At 37.1% G+C, this 23,036-nt stretch overlaps 3 protein-coding genes across 9 annotated transcripts in view; 2 read left to right on the forward strand and 1 right to left on the reverse strand.

Annotated features, from left to right (window-relative positions):
- The first annotated feature begins 80 nt into the window (after positions 1-80).
- LOC107551583 (mast/stem cell growth factor receptor Kit-like) lies at positions 81-6,823 on the forward strand. The gene is made up of 9 exons (XM_016233235.1): positions 81-195; positions 2,171-2,434; positions 2,895-3,179; positions 4,004-4,143; positions 4,231-4,399; positions 4,657-4,843; positions 6,024-6,139; positions 6,232-6,346; positions 6,580-6,823. The coding sequence occupies exons 1-9, from the start codon at positions 93-95 to the stop codon at positions 6,806-6,808; spliced, it is 1,608 nt and encodes a 535-aa protein (XP_016088721.1). The 5' UTR covers positions 81-92; the 3' UTR covers positions 6,809-6,823.
- A 1,549-nt stretch (positions 6,824-8,372) lies between these two features.
- LOC107551584 (mast/stem cell growth factor receptor kita-like) lies at positions 8,373-10,355 on the forward strand. Its single transcript, XM_016233236.1, has 4 exons — positions 8,373-8,539; positions 8,647-8,746; positions 9,434-9,539; positions 9,626-10,355. The coding sequence occupies exons 1-4, from the start codon at positions 8,449-8,451 to the stop codon at positions 9,782-9,784; spliced, it is 456 nt and encodes a 151-aa protein (XP_016088722.1). The 5' UTR covers positions 8,373-8,448; the 3' UTR covers positions 9,785-10,355.
- A 3,830-nt stretch (positions 10,356-14,185) lies between these two features.
- The window catches only part of LOC107551585 (circadian locomoter output cycles protein kaput-like), a 25,220-nt gene continuing 16,369 nt past the window's right edge, over positions 14,186-23,036 (reverse strand). For 4 of the 7 annotated variants that reach the window (XM_016233241.1, XM_016233237.1, XM_016233240.1 and 1 more), the window contains exons 7-19: positions 22,197-22,310; positions 21,942-22,060; positions 21,702-21,784; positions 21,512-21,618; positions 21,272-21,419; positions 21,104-21,179; positions 19,564-19,708; positions 19,373-19,467; positions 19,160-19,258; positions 17,872-18,018; positions 17,566-17,784; positions 14,617-14,726; positions 14,186-14,503 (exon numbers count right to left, since the gene is read on the reverse strand). In XM_016233241.1, the coding sequence (XP_016088727.1) occupies positions 14,200-14,503; positions 14,617-14,726; positions 17,566-17,784; positions 17,872-18,018; positions 19,160-19,258; positions 19,373-19,467; positions 19,564-19,708; positions 21,104-21,179; positions 21,272-21,419; positions 21,512-21,618; positions 21,702-21,784; positions 21,942-22,060; positions 22,197-22,310 (1,766 nt within the window). In that variant the 3' untranslated portion in view covers positions 14,186-14,199. Of the gene's footprint in view, positions 14,504-14,616; positions 14,727-16,400; positions 16,620-16,706; positions 16,749-17,565; positions 17,785-17,871; positions 18,019-19,159; positions 19,259-19,372; positions 19,468-19,563; positions 19,709-21,103; positions 21,180-21,271; positions 21,420-21,511; positions 21,619-21,701; positions 21,785-21,941; positions 22,061-22,196; positions 22,311-23,036 lie in introns of all 7 variants that reach the window. The other 3 variants (XM_016233242.1, XM_016233243.1, XM_016233244.1) reach the window with 3 other exon arrangements.

A 23,036-nucleotide genomic window follows, 5' to 3' on the forward strand; every position in this document is an offset into this window, starting at 1 on the left:
AGAAGGGGAGAGAGAAGAGAGAGGGAGAGAGAGAGAGAGGGAGAGAGAGAGAGAGAGAGAGAGAGAGAGAGAGACTTGAAGACACGTTGTGGATGAGTCGTACTAATGTATGGACACACGAACACTCACAGACTGACGGAATGGGTCACGTTTGGTTTTTATGCACAGTTCTACTTTTATTCGCCTTACCTGGAGGTAAGAACATACAATATTTTCAACTGCTCAGATAAAATATGTTTATTTTTCTTTTTTCAAATAGGCCTTTGTTGTATTTTTTCCCAATTATGTTGGCTACGTAATCCATATGTGTAGCCTACTGTTAATTATGAGCGGATGATTAGTCTAATATCCCGAGGATTATCCAATTGTTTTGACGACAGATGCAGATGATGACCGTTAAGAGTTAGATTTTTGTCCATCTGTACTCTCTATAGTGTGCCTATTCCAAAGTTATAGTTGCTCGCTGTCAATTTAATTATTGATTTATATTATGTCTATCTATACATTTACTGAGCTAGACAGCTATTGATTAATTTGAGTTATTAGGGGAGTTAATCTCATGTGTTGTGAGTTTGAGTTATTAGGGGAGTTAATCTCATGTGTTGTGAGTTTGAGTTATTAGGGGAGTTAATCTCATGTGTTGTGAGTTTGAGTTATTAGGGGAGTGAATCTCATGTGTTGTGAGTTGTGAGTTTGAGTTATTAGGGGAGTGAATCTCATGTGTTGTGAGTTTGAGTTATTAGGGGAGTGAATCTCATGTGTTGTGCACAATGTCATTAATTAATTAGCGTGTAATTAGTGTCGCTTCAAATAAATCCGTCCGAGAAGAAGAAGGTTTACGTGTAACATTTTATAGGTGAGATCGCGAGCTGTTTCAACGTCTAAGCTACTTAGCTTATTTGTGCTGTTTCAAGTTTACTAGTTCTAAATATTTTTTATTCAATCAACCTAATTTGAATAATTTTCATTTAAAATAATAAACGGGAAACAGGAACTATTTTCAAAACTATAAAACATAAATGTGAACGTGTCAGTTGTTTTTTGGTACTAATGGTACAACTCGAGCCCCTACTTCAGTAGGCTAGCCTAATATTTCTCGGGCTGAAGCATAACAACCCAATAACCCCTAACACTGCCAACATTAACAGAAATGAACATTAACAACATTAACAGTCAGGACACTTTGTAAACACAGTCAATGGAATGTGTTTTAAAGTATTACTTAAAACACATCCCTGAAACAATTATACCTTAAATCTTTAAAATGCCGTCAATGTTATGAGTGTTGCTTTGATCAATTCTGCGCTCTTTATTCTGCTGGTGTTGTCATAGTCGCGCCAGTAGGCTACAAGACGTGCATCTGTGACGCGAATAACTGAACGTTCTAATCGAGCGGGAAAGCTCGGCACCGTTAGGCAAATGGGATCCAGACTTTGGCTATCCTGAAAAATTGCCTGTCTTAGCCACTAATGCACCCCGTACAAACCCTTACTTCACTTGATTCACTTGCTTCGTAACGTTTGAATCATCTGGACATAAATCATGACGATGTAACTGATTAGTCATGGTGCGGTTAATAGCAGAAGGTAGCGCTAATTGTTTAAAATATGAACGCATCATAAAAAGGGAAACAAAGTTTGGATAAATATCACGAAATATGTGAAGGTCACATTCCACCTCTCATAAATTAAATTAATAAATTATACATTTTTAGTTATTTATATATTGTTTGCATAAAATCCTATGTTTTTAACGGAATCTGAATAATAGGTAAAATTGCGAATGAGAGTATTTGAACAGTAAAAATGAATTTACATGGAAAAATATGTTTCAATTATTTTTTTCATTATGATCCATACAATTACTTTATGATAAATATTTTATAATTGTTTTTATGTTGTTGTTGTTTACATACTATATGGGATCCTGGAGTTTTTTATTTTGCTTGTCATAATTAAAATGTTCAGAGCAGAGTATTGCTTTGATAACATCAGCCACAGGTTACTGGCTTTTAAAGAGTCATCACAGTCACGTCTACCATAAAGACCTCACCTTCCAAGGGTTGTTGACTCTCAACAAAGTGATGTATTAACTGATTGCTGGATGCTGCCGTTGATTAGCCTTGACTCTGTATGCACAGTGAACTGATTTGTGTGTGTTTGTATTACAGCGCGGTTTGAACCTGTTATCATTCCCAATGCCACTCATCTGGTGATACCAAAAGGTGGACAACTGCAACTCAGTTGTCATGATAATACAGAGGCGAGCAAGGTGCAATGGATACGGGAAAAAGGTCGGAAAATTGAGGGAGGGCTAGAGGAAGATGGAGCTAGTATCATCCTCCTCACCTCTACACAGGTACAGCATATGGGCCGTTACACCTGTGAAAACACACAAACGGAGGAGAAGAGCTCCATCTACATCTATGTGAAAGGTGGGTTTGATTGTGCATGTTTGCACTTTTTTTTTTTTTTTTTTTTTGATTTGTGGGGTTTGTTTGTCCTTTGGCCTCAGTTCCCACACTTCAGTCCTGAACGAGTATTAAAACCTGAATAGGTTTTTTGTTAAAGCACAAATGCATGTCCTTAAGCTGTGTACTCAAACCACACCTTAGTGTATATCTGGTTTATTTTCATTATTGTTAACTGTCATTGAATGACGTAGGTGTTTGTCCAGTCGAATTGTGATAAACCTTTTGCACACACTCATTTACTTACTATTTCCTCATACAAAAATCCTTCCAGGGTTTAATGTAACACCCCTTGTCTTGCACTAACCTTTTTTGTCCTTTTCTTCCTTATTCTCCTTTGATTTGCATGTCTTTTGTTCCCCTTTCTCATCTCTCTCTATATTTTTTCTGCCTAAAATTTCTCCTTGTTCACTTTTTCTGGCAGATTTGGAGAATCCTTTTGTGCGCTCCATGGTGGATGGCCTTTTGGTGAGGGAAGGAGAGGATGGCACTCTTCCTTGTTTAGTAACAGATCCAGCTGTCAATCAGCTGTCCCTTCTGACCTGTGGTGGCTCTGGTCTACCAGCTGGCCTCACCTACAATGCACACCCTCAGAAAGGGATCACCATCAAAAATGTCTCCAGAGCTTTTGAGGGCTGCTACATTTGTGCAGGAGAGATGGATGAAAAACCTGTGAAATCAAGCCCGTATAACTTGGGTGTGCGGCCAGGTGTGTAAGAACAGTTCTTAAAAGGTATAGTTCACCCCAAAATGACATTTCTGTCAACATCTTTTGGAACAAAAGTTGTTCCAAATCTGTATGAGTTTTTTTTTTATTCTTCTGAACACAAAAGAAGGTATTTTGAAGAATGTGGGTTACCAAACAGTTGCCGGTACCCATAGACTTCCATAGTAGGGAAAAATAGTATGGAAGTAAATAGGCAATTGTTTGGTTACCCACATTCTTCAATAATATATTATTCAGCAAAGATGCAATGAATTGATCAATACTAACAATATTATTACATTAACTATACTATACCAACAAACTTTATAACATTACAAAGATGTCTATTTCAAATAAATTATGTTCACTGAACTTTGTATTCATCAAAGAATCCTGAAAAAGCATCCCAGTTTTCACAAAAAATACTAAGCAAAAACTGTATTGATAATAATAAGAACCATTATTTAAAAAATAATAATTAAGCATCAAATCAGAATATTAGAATGATTTCTGAAGGCTCACGTGACACTGAAAACTAGAGTAATGGCTGCTGAAAATTCAGCTTTGCCATTACAGGAATAAATTATATTTTAAAATATATTGAAATAGAAAACCGTTCTTTTAAATTGTAGTAATATTTCACTTTAAAAAAAATAAAATAAATGCAACCATGGTGAGCATAAATGACTTCTTTCAAAAACATAAAAAAACCTTTGACGAGTAGTATATATCATTATGATGTTATGGCTTATATACATATATACAGTATAGAAATTGATAATTGTTTGCCTATGCTTTAATGTGCCTATGTGCTGTTTGTAACACAGTCCCGGAGACAGTGCCATCGATCAGCCTATCCAGAATCGAAAATGTGATTCTGATTCAGGGTGAGGAGTTTGTGCTCAACTGTAGCACCATCAACATCAACCATGATATCAGCCTGAGCTGGAGTATCCCTTCTGAAACGGTTAGATCCACACACTTCGCATAATCTCAGATTACTTTCTGTAGGCACAGTACCTAACCTGGACTGTTATTTTCAATCATCATTTAGATAGCAATGCAAAGCCAAAAATCAAACATCCTGCCTGGTTCTCGAGAATATCAGCGCTCAGCAGGACTGCACATCAAATCTGTGAAGATGAATGACTCAGGAGTCTATTACTGTATTGCAAAGAATGAGAAAGGTGTCTCCATGGCAACTGCCAATCTGGAGGTTTACGGTAAAAAATGTGGAATGAAGCTGGATCAAACAGTCATTTTCAAACATTATTGACTGAGCAAGAAGGGCCAGATGGGCCACTTGTAGGAAAATGAACGGGATAAAGTGTAGCCCTTAATATGGCAACTGTTGAAATGCAAGTCCCCCCTTTCATGCATGGATTTTGCTTTAACCATACATTGTTAAATTTCATTTTTAGCAAAAGATTCTTCATAGGCTAAACAACAGGAAATCTGCATGTGTGTGTATGTGTGGCAGAGCATGGTTTCATTAACCTTACGGAGGGAGAGGACAGGGTGGTGGAGGTGAGAGAGGGAGAAAGCCTGACCCTCAGCGTGGAGATGACTTCATACCCCAGTCCCACCGAATTCTACTGGATCTATAACAACCAACAGCTCAAAAACACATCTGAACACGTCATTACACTGCACAACCAGCAGTACAGGTAAGCACACCTGCACATGTACGCACAAACAGTCAATTCTATGGTAACTCCACCATTGTTTTTATCCACAAAACTTTGCTTGGCCTCAGATGTTACGGTTTCCTTAAAGCTGGTAAATTAAAATCGACATGGTCCTCATTGCAGAACGTAAGATCCAGGGGGTGAGGTTAGATCCAGATCCAACTACTCCCAACTTACATATCCCTAAACCTAACAGTCTCCACCCTCTGATCCCTAAACCTACCCATCTCCACCCTTAAACCTATCTCCACCCCCTGGATGGATCTTGTGTACTGCAGTGAGGGGCTACTGTTAAAATCCAAAAGCAGTATATGAGCAGGTGACATGATGTGTATTTTTATGTTTCTTCACAGAAAACACCACTATTTTTGTTTTCTTTTATATTTTGATAATTTGGCTAAACAGCAAAGATTTTGTCCATACATATAGCTGGTCAATATAATTATATTGTGGTTTATTATTACTACTATTTTCAGCAGTTTCAAGCAACATGTAGAAATTGTCCTGCTAACTGACAGTCCTCATTGTGAACTGTGAAATTATTGATACAGAAATGTATCAAAATGAACACTGAAGTTTTATGTTTTTTATTTAAATTAAAAAATATATATATTATCGACATTATCCAATTGCGGTCTATTTTCAAATATGATTGGTCATAAATTTACATATTATTATCACAATACTAAATGTACATACTAGAAATAAAAAAATGTGTAATTGAGCAAACTCTTGAAGACTTTTAGAACATTTAAACTATATTAAACTCTATATTTAATAGGGCTATGTTTAAATGTTGTTTAAACTACTATTACTATTTTTACTATTTATGAAACTTTTTCCATCTACATTTATAAAGGGTTTATTTTAAGATGATGTTGCTACAGTGTAAGTACACAAATATATATGTACTTACTATAGGGTTACTGTGTCGTACTTATAGGGTTAAGGTTAGTTGCTTGGTAATGTGTAATTACATCACCTTAAACTTGTATTACCTTATACACCCTCCCTTGCTATGCAATAAACATAAAACCACAATGTTAAAAAATAAATTTCATATTCATTTGTCAGCTATGCATGTCCATTAGGTGTGTTTTCTAACATTTCTATGTGACGATTACACAGACACTGAGTATCGTTTTTCTGGATGTTACAGGTACATCAGTAAACTAAGGCTGGTTCGAGTTCATGGATCAGAGGGCGGGATATACACTTTCTCAGCCAATCACACATATGCATCTGTCAATCAGTCCTTCACCGTCCATGTTATATGTGAGTCCAGAAGATTGACGGGACTTTACTTACCTTAAATAAACTTTATTTTCATGCAGTCTTTATATAAATACAGTAAATCTCTCATTTAGGTAAACCAGTGATAGTTTCCCAGGAGGGGCCGGTTGATGGACAGGTGCGGTGTGTTGCTTCAGGATATCCTGTCCCAAAAATATCTTGGTATTACTGCAAGCCGCCACATACACGGTATGACTCACAGGCTAATATAAGCCACTCACACTCAACAACCGTACAATAGCGCACATCTCTGACTTATGTTATGTAAGTAAACAAACTATTGCATAGTCATGCTGTCACGAGACTGCAGTAAGCCATTTGGAATAGAACAGTGTTTCTTTGATTAAATGTGGTAAAAAACGAACATAATAGTTGTTTGTCATATTATTTTGCCTCTAAATAACATTTATAACCTCTGGCAGGTGCTCCCACCTGTTGAATGCGACACATGCAGATGAGGAGTTTGCCGTGGTCAAAGTGTCAGGGGCAGAATTTGGACGAAGCGAGGTGGATAGTCGACTTAATGTCAGCAAAGGAAAATTTCACACACTTGAGTGTGTGGCAACAACCCAGGGAGAGCAGGCCTACACCCTCTTTTCCATCAGTGGTGAGAACACAAACACGCTCATGTTTACCTTGCTAGCTAAATGAGAACATTAGACCCAAATTTTCAGTTGTTTTTATGAAGCAAAGGACACCATATTTTCCATTCAAAATGGCAAAATTTTATTAAAAAAAAGTTGAGCAGTTTGCATCACTGGATGTTACTGTCAGTTATTTAACATAAAACAGTAGTCAAATATTAAATGTTTTGCTACTTCCATCTTACCTCACTCTCTTTTAGTGTTAAAACTGATGCTTCATGCTGGAATTCATGCTCTACTTTAGTGAACAGTAGCTTGTCAGTAACACTTGCTCCCCTCAATGTCTATGGTGGTTACAGTCCTGTAGCATAGTAGTTCAATCACAGGCCCAGAAAGAAGATGATTTCTACAGACTTTACCCAAACACTAATGCTGCTTTCAGTTCCTTTGGGAACCAAATGATGTGTTTCAAGTGATTTTAGGACAAAATGGATGCAATTTCATGTTTATTTTCCTTTTTTCACTTAGTGATATGACAGGAAGCTTTTTTTTTCGCACTAATGCAACAAAATGAAAAGCAAAGAATGTGCATTAGGTCTGTAATAGATGCTTTATCTTGATGTTTTATTGTGACAGAGAGAATGATGGGAAATGTAGTTTTGTCACACACTCCTTGGACCTCAAAGAAAGAAAGAAGTAATTTTATTCATATATTTTAACTTTATTTCTTTATCTCAACATTTCCACAAAATATGACAACTGTTTTCATCATTAATATGAACAACAAAAATGTTTCTTGAGCACCAATCAGCATTTTACAGTGATTTTTTGAAGGGTTATGTGACACTGAAGACTGGAGTAATTGCTGCTGTAATAATGCACATTATTACTGTTTTTACAGTATTTAGGCAGATCAATTCAGGCTTGAGCATAAGATACGTCTTACAGTAAAATAAAAAAAAAACTGTACAATAAAATAAATTGTACAGTCAATTGAGATTTGTACAGCCAAATTAAGATTTTGTCAGATTTAATTTATCTTAACTTAATTTTAATTTAGTTTTATTAGCTCTTAGTTAATTATTAGCTAATTTCCCCAGACATATCAAAACAACATTCTTGTTCTGTTGGCCATTCATGTCACAGTTACAGTGTTATTGAGAGCAGTAGATAGACACAAACCTGTTCACTCACACACACACACACACGGTAACAGATAATCCCTGAATGTTCTCAGACAAACACTGAGCGTGTTGACAGATACGAGGGATTATTATTTTGTGCAGCGTGTGCACATTAGGTTATGATACTGATGCTAAGCACTTAAAATCCTCTGAACAACATATTTAAAACACTCACATACATCTCTAGCCTTATTAATATGGCACAGTGAATTAAGAAGTATTAATATTTATGTTCATATAATAAAAGTCAATGGAGTCAAATAAAGTAAAAAAACAACTCCATGGATTAATATATCGACAAACATTTTTCTAAATATTTTCTGTTCCCCAGAATTCTACACTGGTTTGAAAAAACTTGACATTGAGTGAATGATGAATAAATGTTCATTTTTGAGTGAATGATCCCTTTAGGTTTGTGAACGTGATATTGCTTGATACCGTATTACCCAAAAAACATGTTAATAGATTGTTTAGTATCATGAATGTTGTGTTTTCTGTCTAGGCACGTTTACCGGTGAAATGGATGTCCCCAGAGAGCCTGTTTGTGTGCGTGTACACTTTTGAGAGTGATGTGTGGTCCTATGGCATCTTATTGTGGGAGATCTTCTCTCTGGGTCTGTATGAGCTGGTATCAGGCTTATTAAATATCACACCTACCCAGAATACAATGCCTGTAAGTGACTCATTATGAAGGTCTTATGAGGTGAAAATCCGCCTGCAGGTAACACGCCATATCCGGGTATTCAAGTTGGATCCACATTCTATAAGATGATACAAGATGGATACAGAATGAGTGAGCCTGAGTTTGCCCCAAGTGAAGTGTAAGAGAACTTGACCTGTCTATAAACAGTTCAGTGTTTTATATTTATGGCATGCACACTATTCATTCAAAAGTTTGGGGTTGGTAAGAAATTTCTCGCATGTGTGACTTTTTTTTCTTAATATAAACTTGCAAGAAAAAAAGTCAGAATTGTAAGAAAAAAAAAATTGCAATAGCCTTTTTCACGTTATTCTGTTGCAGAAAAAAAACCCAAATATATGTAAACCCAGAATTCACAGAAAAAAAATTCAGAATTGTGAGTTATAAACAACCGCCATTTAGATTTTTTTAGAATGTGGCATAAAAGCTGAATTTTCCACAGCCATTACTCCAGTCTTCAGGGTCACATGATCCTTCAGAAATCATTCCAATATAGTGATTTGGTGCTCAAGTAACATTATCATCAATGTTGAAAACAGTTGTGCTGCTTAATATTTTATGGAAACCGTGGTGCATTTTTGAAGGGTTCTTTCATGAATTGAAAGAACAACATTTATTCGAAAAATATTTTTTTTGTAACATTATAAATGACTTTTGTAACAATTAAAATGATTTAATGCATCCTGGCTGAATTATTATAAAGTATTAATTTCTTTTTTGTTTTTTTAAATGACTGACCTTTAACTTTTGTAGGTTATATCCGTGTCTGATGCACATGATGACAAGGCATTTGTGTATGTGTTTTCAGTTATGAGGTAATGAGATGGTGTTGGAGTGCTGACCCTCTGAAGAGACCAACCTTCAAGAAACTGGTGGAAAGGACTGAACTCCTGCTGTCGGAAACCACCAAACATGTACGTTTTGACTCAGCTTAGCTCAAAATTTGCGTGCATTGAACCAGTTTCTTCGGTTACTGCAGGTTTACAATTGTGCCTTGCAGGATTACTTGAATCTCAGCACTAGTGGCAGCTGTGAGGCGTTTGTTCCTCCAGGCCTGCAGAGGGCACAAAGGCTGAGTTCTGTGGGCAGCTCGACAGCCTCAACTCAACCCCTGCTGCAGGCAACAAATGATGTTTTTCTGGAGCATCAGAGCATATAAATGACATCTCGTTCCTTGTTTTGCCTTGTTTACTCAATAGGTTTGACCTAAAAGCCTTATCCTCCATTTAAGTTCTAACTGCATTTAAGGGCATCTCCTGCTCTCTGTTTGGCTCAATGCAACTCCATTAGCCTCGTCTTCCATTATATTTCAAATGACTCAAGACACAGCATGTCCAGCCTTGTAACTGTTAATGTATTTTTCTAAATGCAGCTGGGCTCCATTTTATGGTATTGATCTACATAGTATTTTGAGTGCATGAGCAGCAACGTGGCCAGGCAAGCATTTAGATATAGAACCAAATGTTACCTCATCAGATAAATGACCAACTCTACCGATGACATCATTGTGTAGTGACCTGTGATGATGTCGTGTTGTGTATTCTTTTGTCTTTGACCGGGTGTACAACTGCAAGTACGTCTTGACTGAACAGTAAGGTAGGTTAGTGGGGTAAAGATACTGAACCCAAGGTGATTCCCGTTTAATGTGTCACTATCTGAAGCACTTAATATAGGGTGACCATACGTGCCATTTTCCCAGGACGTATCCTGGCCAGGATTTCTATATTGCCTAAAATATCTAGGTTTTGGCTTTGTTTGTGTGTGCTGACCGATCGGTGTATGACATAGAAATCCTGGCCAGGACGCGTCCTGGGAAACTGGCACGTATGGTCACCCTACTTAATACCAACAAACGGAGGTTCTCGTTCATGCATTTGTACTATTTTCAGCACGTGATTACTCTCAAGTGAGTGTTATATTGCATTAATGTATCTATGAGATCCCCATCTCAGCTTCAAGTTGTACTTACTGGTATAACTGTCATATTTATTAACAACCTAGGATGAGTTTACATTGTTTTTTTGAGTTTGGAATTGAAATTGAGTGGTGGAGAATGTGTATATATATGATATATATATATATATATATATATATAAATAAAAAGTTGTTTGTTGCCGTGTAAAACTGAGATAATCATATTTGGATTTCTTGTAATAACTGACTAGGTTCCATTCTTCAAAAGTGGCTAACTTGGCTACATTAACTGGAGTAAGACGCAAGTTTCCATTCTTGAAGCATGCTTAAAAGATGATAAACATATCAGACATCTGCTTATTGTGAATTAACAAGCTAATTATTCCAGTAGATATCCAACGTTTATGCAAAATTATTCCAAAATGAATCCAGCTGACTAAACCACGTATGAAGGATGGAATGTTGGTCTCAAAAAGAATGAAATGTTTTTGAATGTTGACTGTGACAAATAACTGCTATGAGATTTGACTCTGTAAATATTTGAAGTGTCAGCTATTTTTAAAAAACTTTTAGAGTGTTATGTCAGAAAAAAAGGCCAGTAGTAAATGTTCCTGTTTTTATACAGAATAAATGAAAAGTTGTAAAGGATGTATTGTATAAATTGTGTATTTTCGAAATTACAAAAATAATTTGTGCAGTTCCTTAAAAGCTATTCATATATTTTGTTAAAATACAGTATTTGACCATCTGAACTAGCTCAACCAATGGCGTGAGTTATCTGTTGGTCTGGCGAATAATATACAAATGGAAGTGTTCAGAAATGTTTGCTAAAGAGTCATTATTTTGTCAGTTCCATTTAGTACTGTAATTAGGAATATATGCCACTTTAAAGGGGTCATATGATGCGATTTCAAGTTTCCTTTCTCTTTGGAGTGTTACAAGCTGATTGTGCATAGATAAGATCCCTGAAGTTGCAAAGACTAAAGTCTCAAAACCAAAGAGATATTCTTTATCAAAGTTAAGACTCTGCCACGCCCCCACATATCTACCTCACTATGTGGAAATATTAGCATAATGCAGCCCAAATGTGCACGCAAAGAAAGAAGGAGTGGTTTCAGTAACCACAGTTAGTGTTGATGCAGCCATGTCAGGGAGACGCTGTGTTTCTAGTCTAAAGCAAAAGCACTTTCTTTGGCCTTCCGAAAGTAGATGCATTTAGGAATCTTTAAGATTACTTACAACAGAACAGCAATGCATTTTATGGACGACCGTTTCGTGAACCTAGGAGAGGAGGTAATTCTGACTTTGCTATGACAATCTGGCGCTTCTGCATCAGCTACTGTTTTGTTATTAGTTTAAGTATTTGCTATTGACTGTTCAAATGCGGAGTTTTGCGCATCGTGTGTGTATGTGCGTGCGTGCGCGCGCGCGTGTGTGTGACAGAGAGTGAGGAAGAAGATTACAGTGGAGTCAGCTGTCTTAACTGTGGCTTGTGTACTGCACACATACCAGCTTCATCACTGTGTCTGTCATGCGACTCTGTTCCCCTTCCGGGCTCTGTCTTTACATTTATTTTGAAAGATGAAGCTCACGATTATGGTAAGGGGCGTTACATTTCCGATGAGTGCTTGCGGTGTTCGGCCAATCACAATGCACTGGGTCAGCTGGCCAATCAGAGCAGACTGCGCTTGTCGGAAGGAGGGACTTTGTAGAAAACTAAGCATTTGAGAGAGGCGGGGCATAGAGGACCTACAATAATGTACAGCATTTGAAAAATAATGTGTTTTTTGAACATTAAAGCATGTCAACATATTCTGTTACACCAAATACATAAAATAATGATCTTTAAAAAAAGCATCATATGACCCCTTTAAAAATAAAATAAAATAAAATAAAATAAAAAGCAAATCTTGAAGCAGACAATTTAGTAGAGAACGTGAATAACATTGTTTGCTTTATTTCAAGATTGAATATTGTAAACGGTTTTTGGTAAACTGACAAAGGACAGTTCCTTCAAATTCACACTGAAGGTAATATTATCTGCGGGCAATTATTTGTGATAACATAGTTTTGTACTGAAGTGCACAGCAATTCATGAACAAAATGAACATGTTTTAGGGTTAACCACCTTAGGACTTATTTAACTTGTTTGATGATTCAATATTTTATCATTATTCACTCAACTCACTGATATTCATCAGGCCAAACACTAATCAAATTTCTGGGGCTGGAACCAAATAACCATAATATTCAAAAATGCACAATCTTTTGGTTGCATACAAAAAAAAAAAAAAGAAAATGGATACAGAAGGATGAAATGTTCAGGGACATCCAAAGTCCATATCAGTTCTCTCTTCAACCTGTCAGTAGCTTTTTTGGGGGTGTAAGTTTTACGTCATTTTTGATTGTACACACTATAAGAAACATTGGTTCCAACAGTAACAGCTAACACAACTGAGGGTTTTAGTGCACAATAAAATCTTATAAAACGCACAACACTATGAAAAAAAATTGGACAGATAAGGGAAGTTGGGCATCTACTTTAAGGGGCATCTCCACTTTTGGAATTCCAAAAGTCATCAACGTCAAAATCTATTCAGTTTCCATATACCTTTAACAGTGCTACCGGTCTATACACAGCAATTCTGTTAACACAGAAGTCTTTTGCCACATGAAAATAAAATTGCTTTGAATACTTCATATATAAAACCATTTCTGAGGTATATTGCCAACAAGCCAACGGGGAAACATCTAGAATGCTGAGTTACTGCAACGCAAGAACTGATTGGTCATCGCTGGGGTTAATACACACAGTAGCAACCAAAACAGCGATACTGGAATTGTCACAAACTGTTATTAATATAATATCCTGCACTTTAAATTCTCTCTCTCTCGCACACACATATATTCACACACAAACAGTTAAAAGGAAGATTACTTTAACTTTAAGACTCTACAGCTGCATGATAACCCAACTTCGGTTTGTATTACAACTTTGGAACAAAATAGGAAGAGGACAATATAATCATTATTTTCCTGAAAATGGGATCTAAAAGGTCCGCAGTACTCTGGACTGTCCTCAGTATAGAAACGCTGTGCCCTGGATGTGGCTTCTTGCATAGCTCCCAAAACCACGAGGGAGAACAAAGCAATTATGAATGAGGATTTCAAAGCTTATTCATGGTGTGTCATTCTCATTTGAGAAATACACATACTGTTCATGCATACATAAAGTAACTTAAAGGGTTAGTTCACCCAAAAATTAAAATTAACCTGTGTTTTACTCACCCTTGAGGCATCCTAGGTGTATATGACTTTCTTCTTTCAGACGAATCCAATCGGAGTTATATTAAAAATGGTCCTGGCTATTCCAAGCTCTATCAATGCAGTCAGTGGGTGTTTCTGTTGAACAGTCCACAAGTCGTCAAATAACGCACGCGCATCCATAATAAAATGTGCCTCACATGGCTTCTGGGGGTGAATAAAGGCCTCCTGTAGTGAATCCAAGCATTTTGTAAGAAAAATATCCATATTTCAAACGTAATAAACACTTCTCTCTCACTTCATCTCACTGTAGAACTTCTTGGTCAACTACATTAAGGCTTGTAAACTAGACTAGTATGAAGACTACGTAGAATGTCACGTGGTGATGCATACCAATCACTGAATCATAGTTCTGAGTAGACTCAAAATGAAACTATGTGCATGCTTTGTTACCTGTAAAAATGGTTGCTGCGTCGCCCCCTGCTGTTGACTTGTTTGTAATGTGGTAGTTTGAGCCTGTTCTGCAGGCACTGTTGACTGAGGCTGCAGTGCTATGGTCTGTGTCTGACCTTGTTGCTGTGCAAACGGGCTATAAGCTGTCACAACCTGACCCATAAACATTGTTGTGGGTACCATGACAGCGCCACACGCCACTGGAGCCGTCACAATCTTAGTGATCAACTGCTGCCCGGCAGGAAACCTGAGAGTGACAAAGCAAGACAAAGAAAGAAATAATTACATGATTAATTAAATAATACTGATAATATCTGTAGAAGGTGTCCTGGGAAAGAGAATGAGGAAAAAGACATGCACCTGTTGATTGCATTTCCCTGATTTATTTTTGGTGCCAGACTGCTGGGTATCTGCACAACATTGGCATTGGCAGGCTGGCTGATCATCATGGTATTATACACAGGACCATGCTGAGAAAGAGAATTAGAGAGAGAAAGAGACAAAAATGAGGTCATCCATTTAGATGGTGTCACCATATGAAGTGGAGAACAGGAGATTGTCACTGTTAATGGGCTACTTTAAAAGCTACTTCTAGGCAATACATGGTTAAAGGTACTGGTAATTACAGTCAATTCTGTAGTGTTAACAAATGTCAATCAAACTTTTTCTTATATCTAATTGCAACAGAGCTGTTTTAAAAAAATCATAAGTAATATGTAATTGTAAAATATAAAAGTGACAGTAAATATATACAGTGGGGTAAAAAAGTATTTAGTCAGCCACTAATTGTGCAAGTTCTCCCACTTAAAAAGATGAGAGAGGCCTGTAATTTTCATCATAGGTATACCTCAACTATGAGAGACAAAATGAGAAAAAAAATCCAGAAAATCACATTGTAGGATTTTTAAAGAATTAATTGGTAAATTCCTCGGTAAAATAAGTATTTGGTCACCTACAAACAAGCAAGATTTCTGGCTCTCACAGACCTGTAACTTCTTCTTTAAGAGGCTCCTCTGTCCTCCACTCATTACCTGTATTAATGGCATCTGTTTGAACTCGTTATCAGTATAAAAGACACCTGTCCACAACCTCAAACAGTCACACTCCAAACTCCACCATGGCCAAGACCAAAGAGCTGTCAAAGGACACCAGAAACAAAATTGTAGACCTGCACCAGGCTGGGAAGACTGAATCTGCAATAGGTAAGCAGCTTGGTGTGAAAAAATCAACTATGGGAGCAATTATTAGAAAATGGAAGACACACAAGACCACTGATAATCTCCCTCGATATGGGGCTCCACGCAAGATCTCACCCCGTGGGGTCAAAATGATCACAAGAACTGAGCAAAAATCCCAGAACCACACGGGGGGACCTAGTGAATGACCTGCAGAGAGCTGGGACCAAAGTAACAAAGGCTACTATGAAGTGGAGAACAGGAGATTGTCACTGTTAATGGGCTACTTTAAAAGCTACTTCTAGGCAATACATGGTTAAAGGTACTGGTAATTACAGTAAATTCTGTAGTGTTAACAAATGTCAATCAAACTTTTTCTTATATCTAATTGCAACAGAGCTGTTTTAAAAAAATCATAAGTAATATGTAATTGTAAAATATAAGTGACAGTAAATATATATATATATAAAAAATAATCTAAAGTTTTTTTTTCAAATGAATGTTGTTCTTTTGAACTTCTATTCATCAAAAAATCCTGAAAAAAATGCATCAGTTTCCACAAAAATATTAAGCATCACAACCGTTTTAAACTGTAATGAGAAGTTTCTTGAGCACCAAATCAGTATACAAGAATGATTTCTGAAGGATCATGTGACACTGAAGATTGGCGTAATGATGCTGAAAACTCAGCTTTACCATCACAGGAACAAATTAAAATATTTATATGATATTTCATGATATTACTGTATTTTTATTTAGTTAACAAATGCAGCCTAAGAGACTTTTTTCATAAACATTTACAACCTTAAAAACTTTTGAATGGTAGTGTACATATATAATACATATTTTAAAAGGACCTGATCTGAAAGTTCAGATTTCATCAGGCATTGCATTATTTAATAAAGACTAATCAAGTGGTTGTCAGAGCAAATATTTACTGGTTGTCGGAGCAAAAATGATGAAAGTCACCTGTGTAACAGAAGAGCCCTGCTGCAGGGAACGAGGAGCCTGTTGCTGTGGAAGTGCTTGTTGCTGTGGAACAGTCCCACTCTGTGCTGTACTTGTCACATTTTGGCCTTGTATAGCTATGACCCCAGTCTGTGCTCCAACCCCTAAAATGTTAGTCTGTGCTCCTCCAACTTGCGGCAACTGTACACTCAGTCCACCACCCGACTGCTGCAGTATCATCTGAAAGTCACCATTTCAATCACATGCTTTTGTTTCTTAATAACAGCAAAGTTGTCAATACCGATATTCACAGTTACATGCGTGTACCTGAGTGCCCTGTCCCTGCACCCTCTGGAGCTGCTCATGAATCTGTCTCAGTTCCTCCTGCTGTGTGAAAACTTACAGAAAACGTTTGACCTCTGTCATTGCCAACAAAGGGTATATAACAAAGTATTGAGATGAAATTTTGTTATTGACCAAATACTTATTTTCCACCATAATTTGCAAATAAATTCTTTAAAAATCCTACAATGTGATTTTCTGGATTTTTTTTTCTCATTTTGTCTCTCATAGTTGAGGTATACCTATGATGAAAATTACAGGCCTCTCTAATCTTTTTAAGTGGGAGAACTTGCACAATTGGTGGCTGACTAAATACTTTTTTTCCCCACTGTATATATAAAAAAATAATAATCTAAAGTTTTTTTTTCAAATGAATGTTGTTCTTTTGAACTTCTATTCATCAAAAAATCCTGAAAAAAATGCATCAGTTTCCACAAAAATATTAAGCATAACAACCATTTTAAACTGTAATGAGAAGTTTCTTGAGCACCAAATCAGTATACAAGAATGATTTCTGAAGGATCATGTGACACTGAAGATTGGCGTAATGATGCTGAAAACTCAGCTTTACCATCACAGGAACAAATTAAAATATTTATATGATATTTCATGATATTACTGTATTTTTATTTAGTTAACAAATGCAGCCTAAGATACTTTTTTCATAAACATTTACAACCTTAAAAACTTTTGAATGGTAGTGTACATATATAATACATATTTTAAAAGGACCTGATCTGAAAGTTCAGATTTCATCAGGCATTGCATTATTTAATAAAGACTAATCAAGTGGTTGTCAGAGCAAATATTTACTGGTTGTCGGAGCAAAAATGATGAAAGTCACCTGTGTAACAGAAGAGCCCTGCTGCAGGGAACGAGGAGCCTGTTGCTGTGGAAGTGCTTGTTGCTGTGGAACAGTCCCACTCTGTGCTGTACTTGTCACATTTTGGCCTTGTATAGCTATGACCCCAGTCTGTGCTCCAACCCCTAAAATGTTAGTCTGTGCTCCTCCAACTTGCGGCAACTGTACACTCAGTCCACCACCCGACTGCTGCAGTATCATCTGAAAGTCACCATTTCAATCACATGCTTTTGTTTCTTAATAACAGCAAAGTTGTCAATACCGATATTCACAGTTACATGCGTGTACCTGAGTGCCCTGTCCCTGCACCCTCTGGAGCTGCTCATGAATCTGTCTCAGTTCCTCCTGCTGTTTCTGAATGTTAGCTTCGATCATGCATGTCCTTTGCTCCAATTGCTCCTTCAGGTGCTGCATTGCGTTCAACTGTGCAGAGAACTACATTCAGAAAGCATAGAAGAATAAACATCATGGTGTCATGGAGAAAAATCAAAAGTCAGTCATATAAATGATGGCTTATCTGATCTATCTGACAAACCAAAACACCATACCAAAAATAAACAAACAAAAAAAACAAACTACATGAAAACTATGGAAGCCCATTTCCGCAACTGAATTAAAAAAAATCTCACAATTTGGACGTTTTTTCCTCTCAGAATTGCATGATATAAACATGCAATTGCGAGTTATAAAGTCAGAATTGCGAGTTATAAACTTCTCAGAAATTTAGAAGCAATTCTGACTTTCTTCCTTGCAATTCTGACTTTTTTTCCTCGAAATTGCGAGTTTATATCTCACAATTGCGAGGTATAAAGTCCAATTCTGAGGGGGAAAAAAGACTGATATGTTCTCAGAATTGCGAGTTTATATCTCACGATCCTGACTTAACTCGCAATTGCTTGTTATAAAGTCAGAATTGCGAGTTCATATCTAGCAATTCTCACTTTATTTATCAGAATTGCGACTGTATTTCTCAGAATTGCGAGCTTATATCTCACAATTTTGACTTTATATAACTCACAATTGCAAGTTTATATCTCACAATTCTGAGAAAAAAAAAAGTCAGAATTCCAAGATGTAAACTCACAATTGCGAGAAAAAAGTCAGAATTGAGAGATTTTTTTTATTCGGTAGCGGAAATGCTTTCTTCCTTGCAATTCTGACTTTTTTTCCTCGAAATTGCGAGTTTATATCTCACAATTGCGAGGTATAAAGTCCAATTCTGAGGGGGAAAAAAAAGACTGATATGTTCTCAGAATTGCGAGTTTATATCTCACGATTCTGACTTAACTCGCAATTGCTTGTTATAAAGTCAGAATTGCGAGTTCATATCTAGCAATTCTCACTTTATTTCTCAGAATTGCAACTGTATTTCTCAGAATTGCGAGTTTATATCTCACAATTTTGACTTTATATAACTCACAATTGCAAGTTTATATCTCACAATTCTGAGAAAAAAAAAAGTCAGAATTCCAAGATGTAAACTCACAATTGCGAGAAAAAAGTCAGAATTGAGAGATTTTTTTTATTCGGTAGCGGAAATGGGCTTCCATGGAAAACACCTAAAAAAAATTCTTACCAGGGCATTAGGTTGAACCTGCTGCTGTGGTTGAGGTTGTTGCTGTTGGTTGATTTGGACCGGAGATCCAGTCTGATTGTTTTTTTGAGAACTCATGGACTAAAATAATGCCGATAAGACCACAGTCATTACTTGAGGCACAAGCATATTTTAGGAATGCTTTGTAAGATCATTAAAGCCAAGTATTGACATTGATGAATACACAAGTCTCACATGGGTGCTGATAGAGGAACGACGTTGGGGTGTCATATCAACAGTGGCGGGCCGGGGTGGAGTGCTCACATCCATCTGTAGCTTAGAGGGAGTTGCTAAGGAAATCATACAGATTAAAGAGTTTTAAACAGGCACAAAACCAGGAAAACGCATCAGAAGAGCACACTTTTGGCTCAGTTTTTCATGCTTACAGGTACAGGTGTTGTCGGAGACAGCGGTGTGCGAGGACTTGCGGGAGCTCCTTGAGGAGGTGGAAGGTGTGCGACTGAAGCACTCCAGAACCTCCTTCAGTCTGGAGGTGTTTAACTGAGATTCAGAGCCAGAAATCTGAGACTGCTGGAAAGAGAGAGGAAAGTTAAGAAATATCTGTAGTGTAACTTTTGATCAATGTTTTTTGTTTTGCAATGACTGAAAAAGGAGAGCAATTGTTTTTTAACTATTTATTTTACAACTGACAGGAAACGAAGTGGGAGAGAGATAGGGGGCGGGATCAGGAAAGGTCCTTGAGTTGGGATTCGAACTCGGGACGCCCATAGCGCAACAGCACTGTATGTCGGCGCGCTGCCCATATATATATATATATACAGGGCCTAAAATGAACACTCACCAAGCGCCAAATGTGAGTATAAATCAGCGTTGGCGAGTATATGTAACCGTGTCAGTCGCCAGTTGGCGGGTAAAACTTTTACGAAATATAACAATGCAATGTAGTGAGAACAACAGCCAGTTTTTAAAGAGATTCGCTGTTTCTGACGTAAGCAAATAAAAGAATCTTTTCCGAAGACAAGATCATCGTGATTGGTTAGCTGTTCTGTCATAACATAAGCGACAAGAGTGAATTAAATAATACAAAACGGGCTGAAAAGGTCAGAGACTCAGAGAGTCAGAGTAGAGTGATGGCCAGCTTGCCCCTAGACACGGTTCTAATAACTTTTACCTGAGAAGATATGCTTGTAAGTAAAGTAAAGGATACATTAAAAACATTGTAAATATGTTTAGTCATTGTAGTAGTAATGACTGCCTGTTTTTGCAAATAGAGTTTAATGGCCGGTAAAAAAAAAATTTTGGCCGGTCAATTTTATCACGTCACCGGCCATTGGCAGGTGTGGCAAAAAGTTAGTTTTAGGCCCTATATATATATATATATATATATATATATATACACACATACATACACACACGAACATGCATATAAAATATTTTAAATGTTATTTTATCAATATCAAATTTGCCCTCTTGACAGATAGATGTTCTTAGAATAGTTGTTGCTTAATATTTTTGTGTAAAGCATAATCATTTTTTAAAGATTTTTTGATAAATACAAAGTTTAAAAACAACCAAAACTAAAAAAAAAAATGCATTTATTTGAAACTGAAATCTTTAGTCAATGTCTTAACTGTCATTCTTGATTCATTTAATGCATTCTTGCTGAATAAAAGTATTAATTTCCTTCTGAAAACAAATCTTACTGACTCCAGTCAGCAAGTATATAATAAAGAGGTTTTTACAATCTAAAGTTAATTTACCATAAATAAGACACATGAATCTGTTAATCATTCAGTTAACTAACCATCTATACTGATAACCTCACATTTGATAAACAGGCATGTTTCACCACTGAAGTGCATAAACTTAATCACAGTCTCTTTTAGATAAGACATTCAACAGCATGCACATTATACCACATTAGTGGACTATTTCTGAGAGGTTACTATCTCAGAAGCATCTCACCTTATCTCCGGGCAACTCAAGGGGAGATTCCTCTATACCCATCTCTCTCCTCTGCACTGCTCGCACCTCAGCATAACTACAGACAAAAACAATTCAAAATAAAAACACAAGCAAAGTCACTATTGGTATCTTCCCGGTTTGTGTAGTCATCTGTGTGCCTCTGCGTACCTCACAACTGTGTGCGTGCACACGATAAACTCTGGTCGTGAGTTCCACTGGTGATAGGTGATGTAGTAGTTAGTCTGGAGCCAAATCCACTGCTGCCCTTTAGTTAAAAAGCGGTAATAACATGATTTCCCTTTTCCAAACTGCATTACTGCAAGCAGACAGAGAATAAGAGAGACATATGAAGAAGAATATGGCGCCAAATGAAAGTTTCAAATATATGTTAGTTTGTTTTAAACTCACAATGCTCATGGCATTTGGCCAGTGAATGCAAGTCGTCTACATGATAATAGTCATAGCCTGATGTTCCCAACACCTCAAAGGGCATATAGCCAATGATAGGAGGTGCTCTGTAACACAAGAATATCTCAATGAAGGAAAAACAGGACATTACAAACATGGAGAAAGTGATATTGTGAGTAAGTGTGAAAACCTGTGATCTAATAAGAGGAATTTCCACTCCAGACTGTGTCGAGATGTAAATTCAACATTGGGCTCCTCCACTATGCACATCTCCTGTACACAATCAATAACAACAAACAGGTCAATATTAGAATTATTTTGCTAGTAATGCTTTTTTATGATGCATGCCTATGGTTGCTTGCTTTCAGAGAGAGTTTCTGTAATGGAGATCTATTTTTGCTCTGTATTTTCTGATTGATTATCAGCTTACTTTGATGAACTGGGGTTTGGCGAGCCTCACAGTCGCAAGAAGACAGACTTTATCGTCGAAGGCCGGCTGCAACGAGTGCTGTAAAATTCCCTCAAGGCCATTTCGGGTTGCAAGAGGCACTGGGACAGCATTCAAAGTGGAGATTTGTGTTAAAAGAAATTGGCCGTCCATGCATTTTGCTTTGGGCAGTAACTAACGCAATTAACATATGGTTTAGTATTTAGTCAGTTTATCAAGAGGAAAATAAACACTCACTGTTGGCGAGTGACTTAAAGTTGCCAATAAACTTGACATATTCATACACAGGTGGTTTCTTGGGATCCACAGAACCTCTGAGCATGTGACAACAAAACTCCATCTGGTTCTTGCCTGAGACAAATTAACAACAACGAAAAAACATTAGGCGCATGACAATATCAATTAAAATCACTCTTATACAGTGAAAATATGCTGAGGCAGCAGACATTGGCACAGAGTAATTTTTACCATCTCAGTGGGAAGCAGGACAGGACTATTAAAGGGGGTCATATGATGCGATTTCAAGTTTTCCTTTCTCTTTGGAGTGTTACAAGCTGATTGTGCGTAGATAAGATCCCTGAAGTTGCAAAGACTAAAGTCTCAAAACCAAAGAGATATTCTTTATCAAAGTTAAGACTCTGCCACGCCCCCCTAAAACGGCTCGTTCTAACACGCCCCCACATATCTACCTCACTATGTGGAAATATTTGCATAATGCCGCCCAAATGTTCACGCAAAGAAAGAAGGTGTGGTTTCAGTAACCACAGTTAGTGTTGAAGCAGTCATGTCAGGGAGACCCTGTGTGTTTCTAGGCGAAAGCAGAAGCACTTTATTTGGCCTTTCCGAAAGTAGATGCATTTAGCAATCTTTAAGATTACTTACAACAGAACAGCAATGCATTTTATGGACGACCTTTTCGTGAACCTAGGAGAGGAGGTAATTCTGACTTTGCTATGACAATCTGGCGCTTCTGAATCATCTACTGTTTTGTTATTAGTTTAAGTATTTGCTATGGACTGTTCAAATGCGTAAGTTTTGCGCATCGTGTGTGTGTGTGTGCGCGCGTGTGTGTGTGTG

This window comes from Sinocyclocheilus grahami, unplaced genomic scaffold (genome assembly GCF_001515645.1).
Source record: "Sinocyclocheilus grahami isolate Dianchi unplaced genomic scaffold, SAMN03320097.WGS_v1.1 scaffold427.1, whole genome shotgun sequence".
In the NCBI taxonomy this organism is placed as follows: domain Eukaryota; kingdom Metazoa; phylum Chordata; class Actinopteri; order Cypriniformes; family Cyprinidae; genus Sinocyclocheilus; species Sinocyclocheilus grahami.

Bases quoted from the DNA above. Each gene is read 5' to 3' on its own strand.
- LOC107551583 (XM_016233235.1), top strand. From the start codon at position 93: ATGAGTCGTACTAATGTATGGACACACGAACACTCACAGACTGACGGA. The intron at 196-2,170 runs GTAAGAACATAC...TTTGTATTACAG, and splicing joins TTTATTCGCCTTACCTGGAG to CGCGGTTTGAACCTGTTATC. The intron at 4,400-4,656 runs GTAAAAAATGTG...TATGTGTGGCAG, and splicing joins TGCCAATCTGGAGGTTTACG to AGCATGGTTTCATTAACCTT.
- LOC107551584 (XM_016233236.1), top strand. From the start codon at position 8,449: ATGTCCCCAGAGAGCCTGTTTGTGTGCGTGTACACTTTTGAGAGTGAT. The intron at 8,747-9,433 runs GTAAGAGAACTT...ATGTGTTTTCAG, and splicing joins GAGTTTGCCCCAAGTGAAGT to TTATGAGGTAATGAGATGGT. The intron at 9,540-9,625 runs GTACGTTTTGAC...TGTGCCTTGCAG, and splicing joins TGTCGGAAACCACCAAACAT to GATTACTTGAATCTCAGCAC.